General features: G+C 41.3%; 2 protein-coding genes across 2 annotated transcripts in view; both read right to left on the bottom strand.

Annotated features, from left to right (window-relative positions):
- Nucleotides 1-24,291, bottom strand: part of LOC146672638 (protein NLRC3-like) — a 183,158-nt gene that overhangs the window by 153,693 nt on the left and 5,174 nt on the right. The gene's annotated exons all lie outside the window — the stretch shown is intronic.
- LOC146672639 (uncharacterized) lies at nucleotides 8,272-24,221 on the bottom strand. The gene is made up of 7 exons (XM_085388019.1): nucleotides 23,444-24,221; nucleotides 21,854-22,027; nucleotides 21,469-21,642; nucleotides 21,119-21,292; nucleotides 18,756-18,929; nucleotides 9,025-9,071; nucleotides 8,272-8,876 (listed from the first exon to the last, which is right to left on the bottom strand). Exons 1-7 carry the CDS (start codon nucleotides 24,208-24,210, stop codon nucleotides 8,353-8,355), a joined length of 2,034 nt encoding a protein of 677 aa, XP_085244145.1. The 5' UTR covers nucleotides 24,211-24,221; the 3' UTR covers nucleotides 8,272-8,352.

The following is a 24,291-nucleotide window of genomic DNA, read 5'->3' as shown; positions in this document are numbered from 1 at the left end:
CTACATATACTGGGCTGGTAGCTCCACAGTGTTGGAAAGAAACTATTAAATGTGCAAAGTTTAAAATCAGAGGCTCTTCTAACACAGGAGCCATGTTGAGTTTAGATCACAGCCGACCACCGGCAGTCTGAAATGGAATGAAGCCCACTGACAGCCAGCAGGTCTAAACAGGAACGCACCCATTTGTATGTGTGGCAATGATGTGGCTGCAGCTGACACAGGATTGGTTCAAACTAAACATCAGACACATTTCACAGAGTTCACAAATAAACTCACGTTTTTATTTTTGAAGATGATCATAAAGTAGAATTTATGGTCCAGTAGAAACAGCAGGAGGTTTGAGCCCTACTGATGGCAAGGCAAGGCAAGTTTATTTGTATAGCACAATTCAACAACAAGGTGATTCAAAGTGCTTTACAGAGACATTAGAAACAAAAACAAATAAAAAGCATGATTTAAAATTGATTAAAACAAGCAAACAAACTAACTAATTAACAAACAAACAAACAAACAAAACAGTATATAAAATCAAAACAGATCAGAACAGTAGATAAAATCAGTAGTTAAATGTAAGTTTTGAAATTTAAGCTTAAAAGTGTGGATTTGGTGCTTTATTCAAATGCAGCTGAGAACAGGTGAGTCTTCAACCTGGATTTAAATAAACTGAGTGTTTCAGCTGATCTGAGGCTTTCTGGGAGTTTGTTCCAGATATAAGTAGCATAAAAGCTGAATGCAGCTTCTCCGTGTCTGGTTCTGACTCTGGGAACTGATAAAAGACCGGATCCAGATGACCTGAGGGATCTGGAAGGTTCATACTGGGTCAGGAGGTCACTGATGTATTTTGGTCCTAAACCATTCAGAGCTTTATAGACCAGCATCAGAACTTTAAAGTCTATCCTCTGACGGACAGGCAGCCAGTGTAAAGACCTCAGAGCTGGACTGATGTGGTCCACTTTTTTGGTCTTAGTGAGGACTCGAGCAGCAGAGTTCTGAATGAGCTGTAGTTGTCTGACTGATTTTTTAGGTAGACCTGTAAAGATGCTGTTACAGTAATCAAGCCTACTAAAGATGAATGCATGGACTAGTTTTTCCAGGTCCTGTTGAGACATCAGATCTTTTATCCTTGAAATATTCTTGAGGTGATAGTAAGCTGACTTTGTTATTGTCTTAATGTGTTTTTCTAAGTTTAGGTCTGCATCCATCACTACACCCACATTTCTCGCCTGGTTTGTGGTTTTTAGATGTATAGATTGAAGTTCTCTGGTGACCTGTAATCGTTTTTCTTTGGCGCCAAAGACTATTACCTCAGTTTTGTTTTTGTTTAGCTGGAGAAAATTGTACGGGGCCTTGGTCTCCTGGTGACATTGTGATATATATTTGTGTGTCATCTGCATAGCTATGACAGTTTATTTTGTTGTTCTTTATAATCTGTGCCAGTGGGAGCATGTAAATGTTAAACAGAAAGGGTCCCCAGATGGAACCTTGGGGAACTCCACATGTGATACTTGTCTGCTCAGATGTGAAGTTACCTATTGATACAAAGTATTTCCTGTTTTCTAAGTATGTTTTGAACCAGTTTAGTACAGTTCCTGAAAGACCTGTCCAGTTCTCCAGTCGTTTGAGTAATATGTTGTGGTCAACTGTATCAAATGCTGCACTGAGATCCAGTAAAACTAAAACTGACATTTTTCCACTGTCTGTATTCAGACATATGTCATTAAACAGCAGAAACAGGATTTGGAGGAAGATGTTAATAGATTAGAAAGAATTGTACACTGCGAATCAATGCAAGTCTTTCTATATAGACAGATCTGTAATAATCCCTCAGGTAGGTTCCCCTGGGACAGTCACAGATAGAGACACCAATTCTGACATCCTTTGAAAGCCTGACTTTGAATTTTCATCACTCGTCATGCACACAGATGTTAATTCTACATATTCCTGGTACTGAACTCTAAATCAATATGAAGAAAATGCTCCTGCTAATCTGCATCTATGTTGATATCAAATCCTTTTCCAGCACATGGATAAATCTCTATAAATCTTTCAGTCTGATCAGAATGGGCACAGTGTTGTTATTGCAGCTCCCTGATGTTTGAAAAGCTAAATGTCCATTTTAAAGTGCTCGTGTGTAGGATTGTGTTTTCCTTCCTTTGTGCAGTTCTTACAGTAAACATGTTTGAATGTTTCCTGTTCCCCTGATGCTTCTTCCTGTTGGATAAAATTGGTTTGAATAACATGTTCTTATAGGTTTTAATGAACTTCAAACTGGGATCCACTTACAAAACTGTCTCATTTTATTGGAACGATCCACATTTGCATCCATTCACGGTACATTTGACATCTGAACACATTTGTACACATGATGAAAGGACAGATGGTGTTTGTGTCCTTCTTAAACTTAGTGTGGATGTTTCATCATGTAGAACTACTTAGAACAAAGTCTTTGGGAACATTTGGAGAACACGTTTAGGAAAGTACCATCCTGGTAGAACATTTTCTTAAAGCTGAGCAGAGCTGCAACATGACTGTGAGGATTCAGAAGAATAAAGTCAGAATTCTTTATTATTATGAAGACTAAAGTGCACCTTAATGCTGCCGATGAACACACATGTTCTTTGTGAAAGCATGTGTGAGCACAGCTGACGTGCACCACACTGACCCCACTCGCCCCATTTCTTCATCCACTTCTTGCTCTTGTGCTTGAAATGAGACGCAGCAAAAGTCAGAGGCTCTAAAATCCACAAAAAGGGGGCTCGTTAGATCAGGATACTGGATGTGATCCATAGAAAACATGGATAATACACCACTTTATTTGAAGCATCTGTAGCACTGCCTCAGTTCTGGATGTTTCCACAGACTCCTCTGTGCACCTAAAGAAAGGTCAAAGGTCAGCAGCACATGTAGTTGGGACAATTCTTCAGTCGCACAAACTACATAATCATTTTCCTCCAATGACGACTTTTCACTTGCAGAAATGGTCCTGTGTGATTTCCAGGCTGTGATATAAAAACTAGTTCCTAATGGCAGCGACTCACTCAGTAAACATGTGTTTCCTTCACCAACCTCACACACAGATCCAATAAGATCAGGAAGTGGGCAGTATAGTACAATATGTGTTATTCTGTGCTGCACTGCCCAAACTAAAGATCTGCTGAAGTGTTGGAAATGATCCAGATGTTTATTTTGGACGATACAGCAGAAGATCAGACATGAAAGTGGAGATAACACAGAAGACCTGCAGCAAAGGTCAGAGGTCAGACTGGGCCCTGGATTCAACAATGAGCCAATGATCATCAAGCAGTGACTAAAGCAGAGCCCTGACGTTCTGACATTCATCACACAGTCAGAACAAATGTCTGCTGATGACTTCATCTCATGAAACGACTGATAGATGTCAGTTCATTGATCAGCTGAGCTGCTGATCTTCATCGTCACAGAAACATTCAGCTTGTTTCAATCAGTAAATAACTCCCACTACTCCCAGTTTGAACTGTTCCCACTCAAAATGCTGTGAGAACAATGATCATTGTAGAACTTCACAAACATCACGTGTTGTTTTCCACATGTAAGATCAGCAAACACACAGAAACTTCCTGTTGCCACACACGGCCTCTAAAATCTCTTCCACGCTTTCTGTCTGAAGTCCACTCTCTGTGTCGGATCCACAGGAAACAACAAGATCTTATTAACATGGTTTTCAATGTGTCTCCTTCCAAAAAGTCCAACCAATGAACAAATGTGTGTATTTGTGGAGGCCGAACAAAAGCATGACACATTTCTCTGTTTCTATAAACTGGAGTCAAACACAAACATGAAGAGTTTCACTGACAGACTCCAAAATGCCCCCACAGTGGATCAAAGGGAAATCCTACAGTGTGGCCAGAGACTCTTAATGGCTCCAACATCAACACATCCACAATGTTGGATCCAGTTCTGCCTCACAGAGTTACTAAGACACACCCTCTGCCAGCATCACAACAGCTCCACCTGCTTCACCTGCCTCCTCAGCATCTGTACACCTGAAGAGAAAAGAAAGGCTCCAACAGCTCAAATCTACAAAGGATTCATGAAGTTTCATCCAACAATAACATGTTTGCCTTCCACACTTCTGTTATTCATGATCACAAACACAAAGAACTTGTGCAGCCCTGATATCAGCCCTAATATATGAGTGTGTTTGCCCAAAGACTGAAACAGCATCAACATGACAGCTGTAAGAAATCTTCTCTCAGCCTTGTTTGGCAGAAGATCCCTGCAACAAAGATTGTAGCTGAAAGATGACGTGTGTAAAGTTTGCTCTGTGGGAGGGTTGAGGCTGTTTTTAGACCTTTGATAGTTTCCAATCCAGTTCTGACAGACAGGAATAAAAACAACATCATTAAGATCAGATCATGGAGCTGTTTGCTGCCTTGTTTCTATCTTCACATTACAAGACTTTACTACAATAAAGATGCTGACATGTATCTGTAGCAACAACATCATTGAATCTAGAACAACTGGAGCCAAACCAGTGGCTCTGCTGGGATCACTGGTGAGCCAACACTTCCTTGTTGATGCAGATTTCAGGGCTTCCTTTTGCTCCTCCGTTATAACTGTTCTCTCTTCTCAACACATGATGACACAAAGGAATCAGCAGTGACAAAGATGATGCTGAAGAGAAGCACACACTTCACACATATAACAGACCAGTGCAGTTACACACACCTCTGCTCGACATCAGGCCTCAAACAAAGACACAAAACACTAACTTGACTCTAAACAGAAGAAACGAGCAGCTGTTTCTGTTCTGTGCTTATTTATATTTGACACACATGCTTCTCTTTGTGCAAACACACATCGCACTATAAGGGTAACCTCGCACACAATGATTGGACAGCACAGTGATGATGCTGGGAGATCCTATACGCAGCAACACAGAAACACTGAGAACTTTAAACAATGATGGAAAGTGTTATAAATGACTTGTTGGCCTCTGATCTGTCACAAACAGCTGAAACGTGTCTCTCATGAGTCACATGAAGGTTTTGGACAGAAAGGACAAAAAGTAGCTGCAGTCAGTTTGTGTCATTTTTATATTTATTCATCTGGGAGAAAAATCTGAGGGACATTAAAATGTGTTTTCAACAGAGACAAGAACATGAATATAACAGAACAGGTAAATGAACATGTTTCAAGTAAACAGCTGGACTGATCAGGTCCAAACACAGAGTGATAAACTTGTCAAACAGCTGTCATATCTTTATATAGAAGCTCTTTATAAATGCTGCTCACTGCAGTCTGTTTACTAATAATGTCAAAGTGTTAGAAACACAGAAACATCAGAATGGTCTTTGTTCACAGAAACCTGTCTGGGATCCTTTGTTGTTCTTTTGATGCAGAGTTACATTATAAATATAAAGAGTTATTTCAGAGTCTCATCAGTTTTCCTGCATGTCTTTATTTAACACATCAGCAGGGCTGAAGCTCTCATGTTAAACACACACTGATCTATGGACACGTTCATGTGTTTCTAACAGAACCAGGCTGTTATCAGCCTGCACTAACATTATGTCACACACACTGAATGTAACAGTGACAGTTTACATCATCACACAATCAGCTGTGATTGTTTCACTGTCATCAAACGAGTCAACAGGAAGTAGAATCAATAGAAACCAATCATTTACTGACAGCATGTCTGATGGAAATAAGTGCAGATTATGTATGAAGTCTAACTGCACACAGTAACTGTGTTACAATAAGGACTTAACAGCGCCCTCTGCTGGAGTGTTTCAGTACTGCGTTAACTAGAATACACCACCTCCTCCTCACACCACCTGCTACAGCTCTACTCTTCTATGACTACAGTCATCCACAGCACTGATGTGAGGTCACATGGTTCATATGTAAGGAGCACAGCTGACCTCAGGTCAGTTTAATGACTGTGAGCAGCAGCTGTGTTATTGTCACTGTGACAGGGAGACACTCTCAGACACAGCGCTCATGTCAGCTTGTTCTCATGCAGGAGGATCAGGAGCTCCATGTTTGTCTTTCTGTTTGAATCATGATGTGTTTGTGCCATCAGAGTCTGTCATGAGTACTCAGGGTTTCACAGCAGCTCTTCTGGATGCTGACGAGGACTCCAACCTCATGTTTCACCTCTCTGAGCTTCTGATGTCTGTGAACACTCGTGTTTCTTCTCTGGGCTCATCTGGACAAAAACACCTTTCTGTGTTTGGCTGCAGCCTCATTCTGACTGACAGGAAGTGTGTTATCCATGAGCTGCACTTCTGTGAGGAAGTTTCCTGCTGTGTTTCCTGTCTGTGGACAAACACGAGTGTTCCAGCTGAGGACTTGGTCCCTTCCACCTGTCCATACAGGACATCACGCTGTCTGCAGCTCTGTAAATGCAGCTCCAGGTCCTTCCACGTGCTGCTCTGTATTTGTGCAGTTTGTAGTGTGTCCTGGGAAACGTAGCACACATGGTGTTCTTCTGCTGTTTCCTCCTTTCACTGAGTGTGAAACACTGACGCTGTGCTGTTGTTCACAGAGGGGAGCTGATTCTAGCTGCAGCTGGACTCTGTCATCTAACTGAATGTGTTGGTGCTGATCACGGGGCTCTGAGGGGGGAGCAGCAGGAGGACTCTGGATGCTGACGTCAGTGTATCTGTGGAAGCTCCCACAGCGTGTCTGTCATTCAATATTGTGCTGTATATTGTATCTATGCAAAGATGAACAGACTGTGTGTTCACTGGTCTCTGTGCTGCAGCTCTGATGTCATCATCACTCCCTCCTCCACCCTCAGCAGTCCCAGCATGCTGCTGTGGTGCACCCCACCCTCACTCTACACCTGAGCCACAGACCACACCCTCCACCTCAATATACACCACAGTTTTCTCTGCTGTGGAAATGAGATCAGGAGGAAATCATCATTATTATTATTTAATAAACGCTCACATTAATGTGGGCTTATTTGTTTCATATTAGAAACATTAGTTGAGTGTTTTTAGTATAAAATGGTCAAAGTCCCTCTTTTTGCTCCTCCCCTCACCTGTGGATGGGCGGTGCTGTTACCGTGGTGACAGCTTGGATGTGTTTCAGTCCTGCCTGGTTATCACTGCAGGAATCTTTCACATTTATTACAGGTAATAACTCTGATTTTTCTGTGTATTATGAACCAAATGTATCCTGATACACACAGAGATGGATGAGCAGAGGTTTTTTTTGCAATTTATGTAGTTACTATGGACTTAATGCATACATATTATTAAAATTAGGGCTATAACAGTTGTATTGATGTATAGCAACTTGAAATGCTCCCACAAATGGCTCCACAGCATGTAAAAATATAACAAAAGCTCTGGCGGACTTGGTTCTGTGGTCAGTCTTAAAGGGTGAAGTTAAACTCTGTAATCTTCACTGTGTCACAGAGTTCAGTGAGTCCCGTTATTCACAGCATCTATCAGATCATCAGAGAACAGCTGATCAGCAATCAGTGGTGCCAACAGCGCCTCCTGTGGTGAGAGGATGCAATAATGCAATGTAGCGTTTTTCCACTGAACACTTGCAGTCATGGAAACTGTCTGTTGGATCTGTGTGACGTTGCTTTCTTGGTTAGAGTTCCTCACAAATGTCCAGATGATTCTTCTAATGAGGCGTCGACCATGTTTGCAGCTCTTTGGAAGAAAACGTCGCCCTTTGCCATCCTTACTTTTCTTTGACTTCTTCAAATGCAGCTGAACTCCAGCTGGTATTTTCTTGGACTTTGCAGCTGTTTCTGGTCATCAGTTCATTCCTGCAAACCTCTGAAGCTGAACAACAATGATGCTGCATTGCTGGCTGATCCCAAAAGGTTGATTCTGTTCATCTGGACGTTTTCAGAAACGTTTGCTCACTGATCAGGTGACTTCTTCAGTCTCAGCTGACTGCAGCTTTACAAGCTTACAAACAGCACATTTGCACAATGACTGAAAGCAGCAGCACCTGATATATATGATACTAATATAATACATATACATATATAATCCATACTAATGATGAAGGAACTGAGCTCACAGTCCATTGTTCATTCAGTGAACTACTCAGTTTATTTTGGGCCTCAGAAATGCTCACTCTGTTTGTACATCACTGTCAGCAATAGACTCATTCTGCTGTGTGGACAGGAACACATGTGACATCACTTCCTGTTTGTTTGTGACTGAAGAGGAAGAAGTTTACAAGGAATCATTTAGAAGAGTTTCAAACATCAACTGATTGAATCCATGAATGTGAAAACGTGTTTGTGAGTGAAAGAGACAGACATGTACAGACTGAACTATCTGTTCAACAGTCAGAGTGTTTCTGTAACAGGAGACACTCTTTACACTCCACTCAGCACAGGGACACTGAGGAACCAGGAGACCAGTCTAAGAACAGAAACCCAGGATAAAGAGTTTGAGTGAATGTGGTGTTGAAGGTGTGGAGGTGGATCAGAGTGTCAGAGGAGACTCTGTAGAAGGACAGAGTGCCAGCAGGACAGTCCACATACACTGCTGCTCTGTTAGAGACAGAGGAGGAGGAGGAGATGGATGTTACTCTGTTATTGTGCCAGACAGAATGAGGACCATCGTCAGAGCACCACAGACTCCAGGACTGATCATTGCGTCCAAACACACTGTCTCCTTTCCTTCTGATGCTTCTGTAACTCACTGATATAAAAACGTCTCCTCTCCACTCGACCTCCCAGTAACAGCGACCAGTCAGACCATTTCTACACAGCAGCTGATAAACATCAAATCTGTCTGGGTGATCAGGATATGACTGAACCTCCTCCACATGTGTCACCTTCCTGTTGTTGTCAGACAGTTGGAGCTTTGTGTTCACTGTGTTTGTGTCGATTGTGAGTTGACAGGAATCTGATGGAGAGAACAAACACAATCCAGCTGCAGTTATTGATCCATCATCTGTTCATTGATTGACACTTTGATGATGACTCCTGACATGATGAAGATGGTTGAATGTGTGCTGCTTTGTTTTCATGAATCCCATTAAAAACACACTTACACTTCCTCAGACCTGGTCTCAACCATCGGACTCCAGCAGGCTCCACCCTGAAAGGAGGAGGGGGGTCAGAGCAGCACAGTCAGCATGCACACATGGACATTACATGGCTCTCACACACACACTTACACACTGAGCTCAAAGCTCGGCTCCACTGTTTTATTCAAAGAAATCTACATTTATTTATCAGCACATTTAAAAACAGCTTGAGCCAAAGTGCTGCACAGAGTAGAGAGAAAATAGGAAACATACACAGTAATGACTATAAAGACTGGTCAGGATTGAAAGCTACAGAGTACAAATGTGTTTCCAACCGGCTTTTAAAAATGTCCAGTGTTGGTGACGACCTGATGTGAAGGGCGACTGTTCCAGAGTTTGGCTGCAGCCATCGATAAAGCTCACCTCTGTTTTTACGTCTAGTTCTGGTCAGAAGCTGCTTATCTGCAGACCTGAGGGCTCCACTTGGATTCTTTTGTTAAAGAGAGATAAGATGGAGCCAATCCATTCACAGATTTAAAGACAACCAGATCTGGAAGTGGATTCTACCACGTACTGGTAACCAGTGGAAAAAGCTGGTGATGGGTCGTCTAGCACAGACCCACCGCTGGAACCAGACAATTGATGAGGGAGAGAACTGTGACAGCGCCGTTCCTTCACTTGACCTCAGTCGCTCTCGTCTGCTCCCTCGTAACACTGCTCTTTATTGAGCTTACATGAATATGCACAAGTTCATTATGACGTCTTACACAGGTATGAACAAAGAGTACCAGTCTGTGCATAGTGTGTGTGTGTGTGTGTGTGTGTCTGTGTGTGTGTGTGTCTGTGTGTGTCTGTGTGTGTGTGTGTCTGTGTGTGTGTGTGTGTGTGTGTCTGTGTGTGTGTGTGTGTGTGTGTGTGTGTGTGTGTGTGTCTGTGTGTGTACGTGAGTGTGTGTGTGTGTGTGTGTACGTGAGTGTGTGTGTCTGTGTGTACGTGAGTGTGTGTGTGTGTGTGTGTGTCTGTGTGTGTGTGTGTGTGTGTGTGTGTGTTCCAGATGTGACCCTGTGACCCCAAAGCTGGTGCTAAGAGTCCAGCGGTCCCCCTAACAAAGGGCTCTTATACTTAACCAGACACAGAGTAGGTGTCCTCCTACACCAGGGGTCTCAAACTCACGGCCCGCGGGCCAATTGCGGCCCGCAGGACGATAGTTTTTGGCCCCACCTTAATATGAAAATGTAATGTTAGTTTGATAATGTATGACACTTTACAGTGTTGTGGGCGGAGCTGAATTAACCCACCAATCAGGGTGGGATATGGATCTCAGGGGACACCAGCCGGGCTTGATGCAAGCAGGGAAACATTTCTCAATGAGTCAAAGTTCCAGCAGCGTTGCCCTGGAGTGTTTCTTTCTTTCCTGTGCCTGGCTGGCTTCCTCCTTTCTATTGGGCAAACGCCGACATCCGCCCCAGCGCGCTGCGTTCACAACACTTCAAGAAAAGTTGTTTTTTTAAGTTGCTGCCCAGCGGGACATTATACGTATATAGATTTATACACACGTCAGTGGGATTTAAAGTTATTTTCCACAGAGAGAGATCTCATATTAACTCTCACATGAACATTACATATATTTCAATATAATGTAAAAGCAGTCAAAACAACTAACATCAGAAACAGCTGATGTTATTTGTTATATGTCACGGTGTCGTTCCCGCTTCTTTCTCCTGTAACAACAGCCCGGCGCCGTGAGCAGTCGCCTTTTTTGCGCTCGCTATCCCTGCACTTTCTACCATCTGCAAACGCCACGGTGTTTGTGTAGTCATGAAAGACATGAACATCGAGCGTAAAAACAAAGGAGACTGCTACCGGTGTTGTGCCAAAGTAGTTACCCCCGTCAAAAATTGTTTCCCCATTCACGGGAGCGCGCAAAGTAGGAGGAGCCACTTGCACAGCTCCGTTCTGTACGCTACTTGTCACTGATCTGCAGTCGACGCGATAAAGAGTAAAAGCTGGAAAACAGCAGACTCGATGAATTTAATATTAGTTTCGTGACATTGTAATGTGCCGTGTGGAAGACAGTTTACCTTATACTGTACACTTAAATAACCTGCTGGGAATACTTTGTCTAGCAAAAGACTTTGATACTATAATACTGTAAAACCAGATGGAAACACGTCGCTCTCCAGTGAATTTACACTCGGTTTACACTTTGTAGCGAAGCTATCACGAATGAGTTCATTTGCAAAATCAATCTCAATCTAACCAATAAGTACTGTAACTTCAGAGAAGATGTCTTATTCACAGCAAAAGTTATGGAGGGATACAGATTTTATCAGGCTGTGTGGCATCGGCTGCCAAAATGTGTGCCCCCCCCCAATCTGTAATCCATATTGCCTTTGCCACCACAAAGGGTATATTTGCCAAATAAGTCACAGTATAACCAATAAGTACAGTAACTTTGGAGAAGATGTCTTATTCACAGCAAAAGTTATGGAGGGATACAAAATTTATCAGGCTGTGTGGCATCAGCTGCCAAAATGTGTGCCCCCCCCCCAATCTATGATGATGCACGAACCGAAAACCAGAGTGCCTCTGAGCTAACTAAAAGATTTTTTTACAATTTGTTTTCGAAAATAACAAACACCACAAGAGGATGGAACCAGACGAGTACAAGATTTTGGTTGCATATAAACTGAAAGGCGAGTATCCAGCGCTTTTTACGAAGAAAGAGAAATTTCTTCTCCGACGAAAAGCTGCTATTTACGACATTGAAGGTAATAACTGCAACTTTGTAGCGTTTATAAATGTCATCAATACATATATATTAACACATATACAATGGCATAATGTGTAGTCTTAATTTGCACTAACCGATTTAATTAGCTTGACCTTTAAATTAAGTGATTGATTTCTATATCATGGGCGGAAACGGGAAAAAAGCACAAGTAATTGTCCACGGAAATGCGTTGTAGACTTTTAAAAAGTAATGATTTTAACAAAACAGTGTGGTCAATTCTTAACTTGATGTTCAACAGACATTTAAGCTCTCCATACTGTTCACCTTCTTGTGTCACCAAAATTTTAAAACATGTTATTTGTTTTTATTGTACTTGTCTTTCAGGGCATTCATGCGAAAAAAAGGATGCAACGTCTCAAGATGGACTTGTGACACAGTCAAACACCCAAAACAAGTGGACGCTGCCTCATGTGGAGTCTTTGCATTGAAAGTACGAGTCTTAACCGTAATACATACATATATACGAGAATATTGGAAATGTTGTGTTGTAATAAATGTTAATGACAGGAAAAGGAATATAAGACACAATAAAAGAAAGAAATTGATTCACAGAAAACTATAAAATAACATTTACGATATTAGCCTATTTAGTCATCTTAGAATCTCTTTTTCAGTTTGCTGAAAAGATCTTGCGAAAAGAGTCAATAAACTTTCCGTCTACAAAAAAGGCCATAAACACACACAGGCTGCAAATTGCCACCACTCTTCTCCTAGAGACAGGTAACTCATTTTCCACCATTCAATGTTCTCACATCATGAATATTTTCATCATGATGGCTGTAGAAACAAACCATATAGTTGTTTGAATGAAGTAATAAGTGCAGTAGGTAGTATACTCTATGTGCTATTTTTTCACTTTTTAAAACAGATGACTTGACAAACATCTGTCATTTCTGCGGGGAAGAAGAGCATGAAACTGAAAACAAATGGGTAATGACATCAAGAAAGACTGCTAAATGTTATGATCAATTCCCATAAATGAAATTTTAACATTGGGATTTGTAATTATTTTTTTTTTTACAGATTCAGTGTGAGATGTGTTTGCGGTGGTTCCACCAGCTCTGTGTGAAAAGCCCACCACCAGAAGATGTGTTTATTTGTTTCGCTTGTACATAGTTGACACTAAAGGTCCACAGCTAGTGTTCTTATGGCACACATTGTCGAGAACACATATCTACATATATAGATGTAGATGTTAAATTAAGAAGTCTAAAGAAACCAAATGGTCTCCAAAGTTACTGTACTTATTGGTTATACTGTTATTTATTTTGCAGATAAACTCTTTCGTGATAGCAACGCCAAGGTGCATCATTGATGGGGGGGACACACATTTTGGCAGCCGATGCCACACAGCCTGATAAATTTTGTATCCCTCCATAACTTATGCTGTGAATAAGACATCGTCTCCAAAGTTACTGTACTTATTGGTTATACTGAGATTGATTTTGCAAATGAACTCATTCGTGATAGCTTCGCTCTTTATCGCGTCGACTGCAGATCAGTGACAAGTAGCGTACAGAACGGAGCTAGGCAAGTGGCTCCTCCTACTTTGCGCGCTCCCGTGAATGGGGAAACAATTTTTGACGGGGGTAACTACTTTGGCACAACACCGGCTTTTTATCTGCCGATCGCCGTGCTACGGTTGCAAGAAAAAGAAGCAGAAATGACGTTCTCTACGCGTTGAGACGTTCCCCGTCCGTCGGCTAAACGCTTGATTGAACCTTCAATGCGACAGTGACACCAAGTAGAATTATAAATGTCACATAGCCCCAAACATGTCTTTTTCAAAGCCTGCGGTGAAGAGAAAGGTTGGTGATGAGCACCGACAATTTCAGGAAAAGTGGGAAATGCAATATTTCTTTGTTGAGCACAGGGGCACCCCGACCTGTCTTATTTGCACAGAGAAAGTTGCGCTGCACAAGGAATACAATTTGAAACGTCATTACACAACTAGACATGCTGAGCTGGATGCAAAATACCAGGGAGACGAGAGAGCGAACCGGGTTGCCAGTCTTAAAACAGATCTACTGAGGCAGCAAGATTTCTCCAAGAAAGCAACCAAAGAGAATAATTTTTAGAGGAAATGGAGTCAGAATATGGGGATGTGCTCGACTTCACTGAGGTACGTTGGCTCAGCAGGGGAAATGTATTAAAGAGACTTTTTGAGTTGAGAGCAGAAGTGAAGCCTTCATGGAGAAGGATGGAGTTAGTGTTCCTGTGCTAACTGATCCCAAATGGCTCATGGACTCAGCTTTTCTTGTTGATATGACACATGAGCTTAATGTACTGAACAAGACGTTACAAGGCCAGGGGCAACTTGTCAGTGCTGTCTATGACAACGTGAGAGCATTCTCCACAAAACTGGCGCTCTGGAAAGCTCAGCTCTCTCAGACAAACCTTTGCCATTTCCCAGCATGCAAGGCACTTGTGGATGCAGGCACACCATTCAGTGCTGACGAGTATGTTGATGTCATTTTGAGGCTACAGGAGGAATTTGATCACAGATTTGCTGACTTCAAGACACACAGAGCCACCTTTCACATTTTTGCGGACCCCTTCTCCTTTGATGTGCAAGATGCCCCTTCTGTGCTTCAAATGGAGCTCATTGAGCTGCAGTGCAACTCTGAACTCAAAGCAAAGTTCAGGGAGGTGAGTGGAAAAGCAGACAAGCTTGGACAATTTTTGAGAGACTTGAGCCCTAGTTTCCCTCGGCTTTCCCGAATGTTCAAGCGGACCATGTGCCTTTTTGGTAGCACATACTTGTGCCAAAAGCTCTTCTCCACTTTGAACTTCAATAAGTCCAAGTACAGGTCCAGACTTACGGATGATCATCTTCAAGACATACCGAGGGCCGCAACTGCTTCCTCCCTCAGGCCAAATCTGGCTCGGCTATGCGAGAGGAAACGCTGCCAGGTCTCTAGCAGCAAGGAGCAGGCAAGAGAAGCCATGTTCAGAAGAACAGTTCATTTTCTACAGTGTTCCATTCATGTTCAGAAGAAGGTTATAGAACTGTTAATACAGACATTTCAATCTAAACACAGCAGATATAGAAGACTGAAAAATATCTTATTATTATTTTATTTATGTATTACAGATTGATTTATTTTCTTATTAATTCTTAATTTGTTTATTTATTTTTCATATTTTGTGTTAAAAAATAAAAATAAAGAGATTTGAGAAGATTGGAATTTTTTAACCATGCCTTTCTTGTGGAAAACCTAATGCGGCCCAGCCTCACCCAGACTCTGCCTGCAGCGGCCCCCAGCTAAATTGAGTTTGAGACCCCTGTCCTACACCATAAATCAGTAAGAGAGGGTACGACCTCTCTCATGGCCCCAAGTGGTGTGTGCAAGCCAGAGCACTCTGGAAGGCACACAGAGTCTTTACAGACTACTGAGGATCAAACCTCTATCATCATGCAATCGATTATACAACTCTAAGCATATATGAGTAAATATTTCTAAGCATAAATGACAATCAACAATATAAACCTTACAGCTGGTTTTAATAACAGAATTTATTTGTTTCTCAAATGAGAAAGAGCTATCGAGAAACACTCCTAAATCTTTAGTTCTTAACTTTTCCAGTGGGCCAAGGTCAACATTATCTGCTAATGCTAAATAGGCTGCCGTTATTAACCAATGCTCATTTGATGTGAATTAGCATTATGCACTAATGCTAACACTTACTTTTTAACAATGTGAGTAGCTAATGCTAACACTATTTCCCTTAACTTTATAACAATGTGAACGGCCAATGCTAACACTCTTTTCCCTAGCATTACAACAATCTGAGGTGCAAATGCTAAGTAGGCCGCCATTAGCACCTACGTCTAATTTAAGGCAAATACGCATTAGAACCTAATGCTCATATTGTTTTCCTTTGCTTTATAACAATGTGAGCAGCTACTTCTACAGGGCTCTAGACTAACTTTTTGCCATGGGCGTACCGATACGCCTAACTTTTTAAAGTTAGGCGTATCGGCACAAAAGTAAGGCGCACACAAATTTTATAATAATTGATATAATATAATGTGTTTTTCTGGATACACTGTGCTTTTTCAGCATTCAAAGATTGATGACACCGTGTCAGAGCACTGGCTATGAATTTCAGAAGGATCAGGCCTTAACAGAAAAGTTAGCAATAGTTCTTTTCCTATTACAGCTACATCCACGTCTGTCGTGCCTAGGCTGCTCACTAGGGCTGGGTATCATCACTGATTTCTATAATCCATTTGATTCCGGTTTTCAAAGTCCCGATTCGATTCAACTTAGCCTCAGACAGTCAGAAATATTATAATTCTGATCATTTATCAGTACTGACTTCCTCAGAATTGTGAACATCACAGCAGATGCCTTTGTGTGAAAGTAACTGAGAATAAAACACAGAAAAACATGAAGGAGATTTTCCTGGTCTGGCTTTTTATAGCAGATAACCTTAAAAATATTCTACAATGTTCTGCATATAAAGTTAAAATTTCTTCAGTATTGAACAGCAGAAAAAAACAGGCTTTCTTGTCCGAGGTCATTTAAGTGAAAAAAAGAAATGGACAGCAGCCGCAGCGCTGTAAACAACGGTAGACTGGTGGGTAATAAGCGAATGAATAATACAGAAAACAGAGATTGGAGACGGGAAACTGTTCTTGAAGTAGAGAGAGAGATAGCTAACTGTGCATGAAGTGTGATTTTAATAGTCGTGGAAGCAAAACAGCAAAATTCAGCTCGGTGAATTTTGGTTGGAGAGAGACAAAACCTGCAGCTCAGAATCAGCACAAAAAGACGTGAACACAGCGCGGACCGGACGCATCAGGATCGCTAAGCTCCGACAGCGTGTCCGTCTGCAGGCCGTCGGGTGAGAAAGCCGAGAAAGACAAAGCTGATCCTGACGCGTCGGTCCGCTCTGTGTTTACGTCTTTGTGTGGAGTCCGTGTACCTGCTCTCATCTGCTGTTTGGTTGTTGTTGAAATGGTTTTGTGAGCTTTAATCTGAGAATCTGACATTTCTGGCAAAACACAGTTATATTTAAAAGTCGATTCAGGATTTAATGAATTGATATCGCTTTATTCAAGCTACTCACCTCCCACTTCCACCTGCACTTTCAACTGGACCACGGCCAATCAGAGAGGTCCCGCCCCTGACTATCTCTGATTGGTTTAGTCCACGATAGGGGCAAAATGTGTGTCTGTTGTTGACCACAGGGAAGGTTGCAGATTTTTTTTTTTTTTTGCTACCCGAACATTTGGTCGCACAGGTGCAACCAAATTTTTTTTTTTAGTCGCACCACTGAAAAATTTGGTTGCATTTGCGACCAAATTGGTCGCACTCTAGAGCCCTGTTCTAAATAGCATTAGCTAATAACAGCAGTCTAATTTAATGCAAGTTAGCATCATTTGAGTTATAACGATGTGAGGAGTTAATGCTAAGTATGCTGCCATTAGTGGTTAATTCTAATTAGGGGTGAATAATTATTACCAGCTAATGCTAATATTGTTTTCTCTTCCCTTTTAACAATGCGAGCAGCTAGTGCTAGGTAGGCTGATGCTAGCAGCTAATGCTAAAGCTAAAGCTAATTTGAAGTGAATTAGCATTACATTAGTGAGGAGTTAATGCTAAGTAGACTGCCATTAGCAGGTAATGCTAATTTTAGGTGAATAGGAATTGGCAGCTAATGCTAATACCATATTTTCTTGCTTTATAACAATGTGACCAGTTAATACTAAGTAGGTTGCCGTTATTAGGTAATGCTAATTTAAATCGCTAATGCTAACAATGTTTTTTCTTACATTTTAACAATGTGATGTGTGTTACCGTTAATAACTATTGCTAATTTGATGTGAATTAGCATTATCAAATAATGCTAACTATTTTCCCTTGCATTATAACAATGTGAGTAGCTAATGCTAAGAAGGCTGCTGTTATTAGGTAATGCTAATTTAAATCGCTAATGCTAACAATGTTTTTTCTTACATTTTAACAATGTGATGTGTGTTACCGTTAATAACTATTGCTAATTTGATGCGAGTTAGCATTACATTAGTGAGGAGTTAATGTTAAGTAGGCTGCCATTAGTAGCTAAAGGTAATTTGAGGTGAATAAGCACTAGTAGCTAATGCTAATACCCTTTTCTCTTGTGTTATAATGATGTGACGTTAATGCTAAATAGGCTGCCATAAGTGACTCTTTTCCCTTGCATTACAACAATGTGAAGGGTTTATGCTAAGTAGGCTCCCATTAGAAGCTAAAGCTAATTTGAGGTGAATAAGCATTAGTACCTAACGCTAATACCCCTTTCTCTTGTGTTATAATGACGTGAGACATTAATATTCTTCTCAAACAACAGAATGAGAATGAAATATTGATTCTAACAGGGCCCATAAATAGCATTAGCTTAGCAGCATTAGCTTATCAGAGTTTCCATCATGGTCACACAAATCCTTAGCAGAGCAAAGTGGCCTACTTAGCAATAGCTGCTGAAGTTGTAGAAAGCAAAGGGAAAACAGTATTAGCATTAGCTGCTAAATGTGCACTTGATAACAAATCTATTGCAAATTCAGCTGTGAATGTAGAGTTTGTCATTATTTAAGCTTCCATTTCCAAATGTTAGCTGCTCCTGTCTGCCTCTTTGTCACAAACACAGACTGAAATGATTCACAGCCTTGTTTCATCCTTCTGTCACTGTGGACATACAGCATGGGAAACATACACATGGCTGACACTTTATTAGGTACACTGGTATCTATCTCAGGTACACCTGTGACCTAAATGTTCCTGCAACCAGACTCCTTGGAGACCCCTACATAAATATCCATGAACTATCCAGCTAGACTAGTGTGTCTGTCCCTGAAAATATTCCTGCATGTGTGATTGTTCATGTCTCATCTGCAGGAAACAAACAGGAAGTGAGTGAAAGACACAGGAAATGATTCCAGCTCTTCCTCCTATATCAGACATTCTCTCCATACCTGAGAGTGTCCAGTCTCCAGCCTGGATCCTTCAGTCCAGCCGACAGAAGCTTCATTCCTGAGGGACCTGGATGATTGTAGCTCAGGTCCAGCTCTCTCAGATGGGAGGGGTTGGAGGTCAGAGCTGAGGCCAGAGAAGTACAGCCTTCCTCTGTGATCAGACAGCCTGACAGACTGCAGACACACAAAACAACAATCCATCTGTTATCCATCTCTATAGCAGCATAACTAAGTGATGGTTCAGGGTCACCTGATCCAGCTCTAACTATAAGTTTTATCAAAAAGGAAAGTTTGAAGCTGATCGTCAAAGTAGAGAGGGTGTCTGTCTCCTGAACTCAAACTGGGAGCTGCTTCCACACCCAGTCCAACATAGCCAGGCTTTCTTTGCTGCTTTGACAAAACCTCAAATCCCAGTCAGAGATGGTGAGCATCATCACAGTGATGATCATTTCTCTGTTAACCCAGGCTTTCTGCTTCAGGATCTGTGCACGCTCACAGAACAAGGAGACCTTTAAACATCATTTCACTAAATGGATGGACTGAGCTCAGCCTACAGATGAACTGGATAAATAAAGATTTGACCTCAGTGTGCTCAGTGTTCCTGTCTATTCCTAACATATTCCTAACATGATAGCTGCACTTTAGAGCTCTAAAACTGGAACTGACACATATTTAAACTCCACATGTTACTCAGTACATTCAGTTCTGACACTCGCCCACAGTCCAACAAAGGAAACATGGAGATCACACCAGTTTGTCACCAAAGTCTAATTATTCCAGAGGGCAGTGTTGATACAACTAAAGTTATTTTTAAGCAAAGTTGAGTTTTTTATTGTCGCAGTACTTCATGTCTGAAGTATCACTTAAATGCATTACACGCTGTTGATGGCAGCAAACAAACCACCCAAACAAACAGAGGTGGGAGGCTTGGGCAGACTACGTAGGATCAGCTTGTGGGAGGAGTCTAGATAAACCAAAGAAAGACAAGCTAACAAACGCCACAGTGAAGTGAGTAGCTACAAACTGCAGGCCGATTAGTGTTGTTGAAGAAGTCGGTCTGAGGAACGTTCTTAGGATCAACAAATGACGACATGTATGAGCCTCAAGACGCACCGTCACAAGAAGAACACATGAGCTGTAGAAAAAGGAGAGACTATGAAAGCCACAGCGTTACAACGTGCACCAGCTGTTGGTGTCTCTGGAGACTACTGGGCGTGGCTGGGTAACCATGGTTACTTGGAAGTTACAGTACATGATATTAATGAAGACTGGGAGCTGCGTTCTATAGCAAACAATTTGTTTTGAGGTAATCAGCTGATCTTACTTTAACCGGAAGCCCTTGTGAATTTTTATGAATATGCCTGACTGTGCTCATTCTTCCTCCAACCTCTCCTTACCAAAGATAACAACTACATCAGTATTAGCTCAATAACAATTTTTGCAATTCAATTGTGAACATTCATTTTTAAACCTTGTGTGAAACGATAAAACCTAAAAGTCTGAGTATTATTCTTTGTGCAAACAGCTCTTGCAGGTTACCCCGGACTTAATAATTAAATAATAATAATAATAAAAATAACCTTTCCTTTGAGCAGCTGTTCAGGCTACTAAACTCATCCCAGAAATAACAAGTGACACCATTAATAGTGGAGCTACCTTTAACAGGTGAAACTGATTTGACCTATAAGGCTACTGCAGTTACTTCTTATCAGGTTTAGTAGGGAAGACATCTGGATGAGGTAGTTAGTAGTATGTAGTTAGTACCGGGCGACTCCCCTCCCCCACATCGGCACCAGAACCCTGTATTATCTACAGGGTAAGACTGCCTGTTTTATCAAACTATGGCCATTACTACTGTGATCATTTGCAGCCCAGTGTGCCGCTCTCTCTGCTGGGATGAACCACTGGAGCTCACCCAGTCATCCCTTTCTTTCTCTCATATTCTTTAAATCAAACTGTAATGAATAAATGAAGCAAGAAGATTTGGTGGCTCCAAGTGTTGTAGAAGAAAAGATAAACGTCTCATTTTGAGAAATCAGCCTTTAAAATTAAGTAGGTACTGTGAATAAAAAACAAACAGCGAACCAATCAGCAGTCGCCAATATCCTCCTAATTTCATTCCTAAAGAAATCAAATATATATATTATGGGCCCAAAGGAGCCTAAATCTTTAAATTAGGCAGTTCATGAAGTATTTTTTTAAATAAACAAAGACATGACTATAACAACTTTTAGTAATTCAGAGTCCAATTATCCACTCAAATGTGAATAAAAGTTCACTTGACAGCTGTAAAAGTTACCTGTTTATACAATAATATAAATCACATTTCAAATGATCATCTGTGGAAAAGTTTGAATCCTGACCTGAGAGTTTCCACTGCACACTGTGAACTCTTTAGTCCAGCGGACAGAAGCTTCACTCCTGAATCCTGCAGGTCAGAGTTACTCAGGTCCAGCTCTCTCAGACTGGAGGACTGGGAGCTGAGGACTGAGGACAGAGCTTCACAGCTTCTCTCTGACAGGTTACAGCCACTCAGTCTGAAAAATAAAAGACAGTCTATACAACAAATACTCATGTAGAGTTTGTTAATACATTTCACAACATTAAATCTTGACTTTCTGTTTTTAAAGGAAACATAAACATACTAAAATACAACATCATATGTATGAACTTTAATTAATAATGCTAAAAACTAAATGTTTTCTGATCTGACCTCAGAGTATTCAGTTTACAGTTTAAACGTTGTAGTCCAGCAGACAGAAGCTTCACTCCTGAATCCTGCAGCTTTCTGATACTCAGGTCCAGCTCTGTCAGACTAGAGGACTGCGAGCTGAGAACTGAGGACAGAGCTTCACAGTTTTCCTCTGAGAGTTCACAGATGTTAAGTCTGAAGATATAAACATGAATAAAGATTGTTGTTAAAGTGTAATCAAGGTGCAATAGCTTATTGTCTTGTGCTGAGCAGGTTAGTAAAACTTCACTGTAACTTGGAAATGAATAAAAATGCTATGAAACAAGGATAACTGGATAAAGACATAAACAAAAACAAACATCAAACACAAACAAACAGAACTAAACAGAATACAAATTGATCTGACCTCAGAACATTCAGTTTGGCATGTGGACTCTCCACTGCAGCAGACAGAAGCTTTACTGCTGAAGCCTTCAGGCTGTCGGTACTCAGGTCCAGCTCTCTCAGACTACAGGACTGGGAGCTGACCACTGACAACAGATTTTCACAGCCTTCCTCTGAGACGTTACAGCTGCTCAGTCTGTGAGAGAAAGGGAAAAAACAAAAACAAAAAAAACAAAGAATATATGTGATCAAATTAAATTTGTTTATATGTTGAACCTTTTTTTAATTTTAAACCTTTGAGACTATGAGTGCTACCAATCCAGTGCACACGATTGGTACCTTGATGGTACTTTGCTCAGGGGTACCACAAGGTAACTATTCGGTGGATTCGACCCCTGACCTTATGATCATGGGGCGACCACTCTGCCTACTGAGCTAATAATTCTGTGTACACTGTCATACAATATTAACTAAAACAATTATTTTAGAAAATCTTACTAATTCAATAATCATGCTCATTACCTGTGTATTGTGAATAACACTTGATTTTAAACACTAGCTGTATAAAACTCTTCCTGTTAAAGGTGTGTATAAAGGAAATGAGCTGAAATCCTGTCTTCCTTCTCTCAACCCAACCGGTCGCATCAGATGGCCCCGCCCCTCCCTGAGCCTGGTTCTGCTGGAGGTTTCTTCCTGTTAAAAGGGAGTTTTTTCTTCCCACTGTCGCCAAAGTGCTTGCTCATAGGGGGTCATATGATTGTTGGGGTTTTCTCTGTATCTATGAGGTGCCTTGAGGCGACTTTTGTTGTGATTTGGAGCTATATAAATAAAATTGAATTAAATTGAAAATGCAGACTTCATGGAGAATGTTTGCTGTCAGCATATATCAAAGACAAAGCAGAGATCCATCCAGTCTCTTCCACTAAGCCCACAGAGGGACAGACAACCACTCTCACTCACACCTGCATGAAGTTTAGATCAGCAGGTAATCTAACTGCATGTCTGTGGACAGTGGGAGGAAACTGTAGAGGACCCAGAGAGTAATTCTGTGGGAACACTGGTTATGGAAGCCTTACAGTTACATATGGTTACTGACAAGAAACACGACCTTAGAGGCAATTTCAGTAATGAAGACCGAGTTTCTCCCTCCATACAGGATGAAAACATGACAGCACAGCAGAGATTTATATTTAAAAAGGGAGGGTGTGCACTGAAAGTGAGATACAAACTTGAACTTAAATTATGAACATCAGAAAAAGATGTAGGTGAAGTCTGGCAGGTGAAGTTTGTGCTTTAGAATAAAACAACCAAACTCCTGGAGTTGGAGACAAATGAACAAGCTGAGGATAATAAACCTGTCAGAGGGGCTGAAGCATCAGAGCTCATGTTCTTATAGGCTGGGTCTGGATTGTCCTTTGATAAGAGTTACAGAACAAAGTGTGTTTTAGAAATGCTGGAGTGAAACATTAAAACTACCATATATTTACTGAGTGACTGATGATCATTTAATTCACTATTTTAAAAAAAGATGTTACAGTGCTCTTTGAACTCAGCATTTCTGATTTATTTCCCATGATTTTAACAATGAAGCGATGACAACATGTTTACTCACAGAGCTTTGTTGGAGGCTTTGACCACTGGCAGCATTCTCAGAAGAGCCTCCTCTGAAGCAGAGTATTTCTTGAAGTCAAACTCATCCAGATCTTCTTCTGATGACAGTAAGATGAAGGTCAGAGCTGAGCACTGAGCAGGAGACAGTTTGCCTGTGGAGAGACTTCCTGAAGTCCTGTATTGTTGGATCTCCTCCACTAGAGAACGATCATTCAGTTCATTCAGACAGTGGATCAGATTGATGCTTTTCTCTGCAGACAGATTCTTACTGAGCTTCTCCTTGATGTACTGGACTGTTTCCTGATTGGTCTGTGAGTTACTTCCTGTTTGTGTCATCAGGGCTCGTAAGAGAGTCTGATTGGTCTGCAGTGAAAGACCCAGGAGGAAGCGGAGGAACAAGTCCAGGTGTCCATTTGGACTCTGTAAGGCCTTGTTCACAGCACTCTGGTAGAAGTGTTTCTTTGCAGATTCTCCTGTTTCAGACTTCTTGGATGTTGTTTGTTGTTGTTCCAGCAGATTGAGTCCAGAGTTGATGAAGGTCAGATGGACATGAAGAGCAGCCAGAAACTCCTGAACACTCAGATGGATGAAGCAGAACACCTTGTCCTGGTACAGTCCTCTCTCCTCTTTAAAGATCTGTGTGAACACTCCTGAGTACACTGAGGCTGCTCTGATATCGATGCCACACTCTGTCAGGTCTGATTCATAGAAGATCAGGTTTCCTTTCTGCAGCTGATCAAAAGCCAGTTTTCCCAGAGACTCCATCATCTTCCTGCTCTCTGGACTCCAGTGTGGATCTGTCTCAGCTCCTCCATCATACTTGACCGTCCTCACTTTGGCCTGAACCAC

Source organism: Rhamphochromis longiceps, linkage group LG3, assembly GCF_057381845.1.
Source record: "Rhamphochromis longiceps isolate RC_006_pf linkage group LG3, R_longiceps_female_GT1.1, whole genome shotgun sequence".
NCBI classification, from domain to species: Eukaryota; Metazoa; Chordata; class Actinopteri; order Cichliformes; family Cichlidae; genus Rhamphochromis; species Rhamphochromis longiceps.
Note: the sequence above shows the minus strand (reverse complement) of the source record. Positions and strands in the feature narration are given on the sequence as shown.

Coding starts and splice junctions, on each gene's coding strand:
- LOC146672639 (XM_085388019.1), bottom strand. CDS start 24,210: ATGATGGAGTCTCTGGGAAAACTGGCTTTTGATCAGCTGCAGAAAGGA. Junction 21,643..21,853: donor GCCAAACTGAATGTTCTGAG/GTCAGATCAATT, acceptor TTATATCTTCAG/ACTTAACATCTGTGAACTCT. Junction 21,293..21,468: donor TGTAAACTGAATACTCTGAG/GTCAGATCAGAA, acceptor TTTATTTTTCAG/ACTGAGTGGCTGTAACCTGT.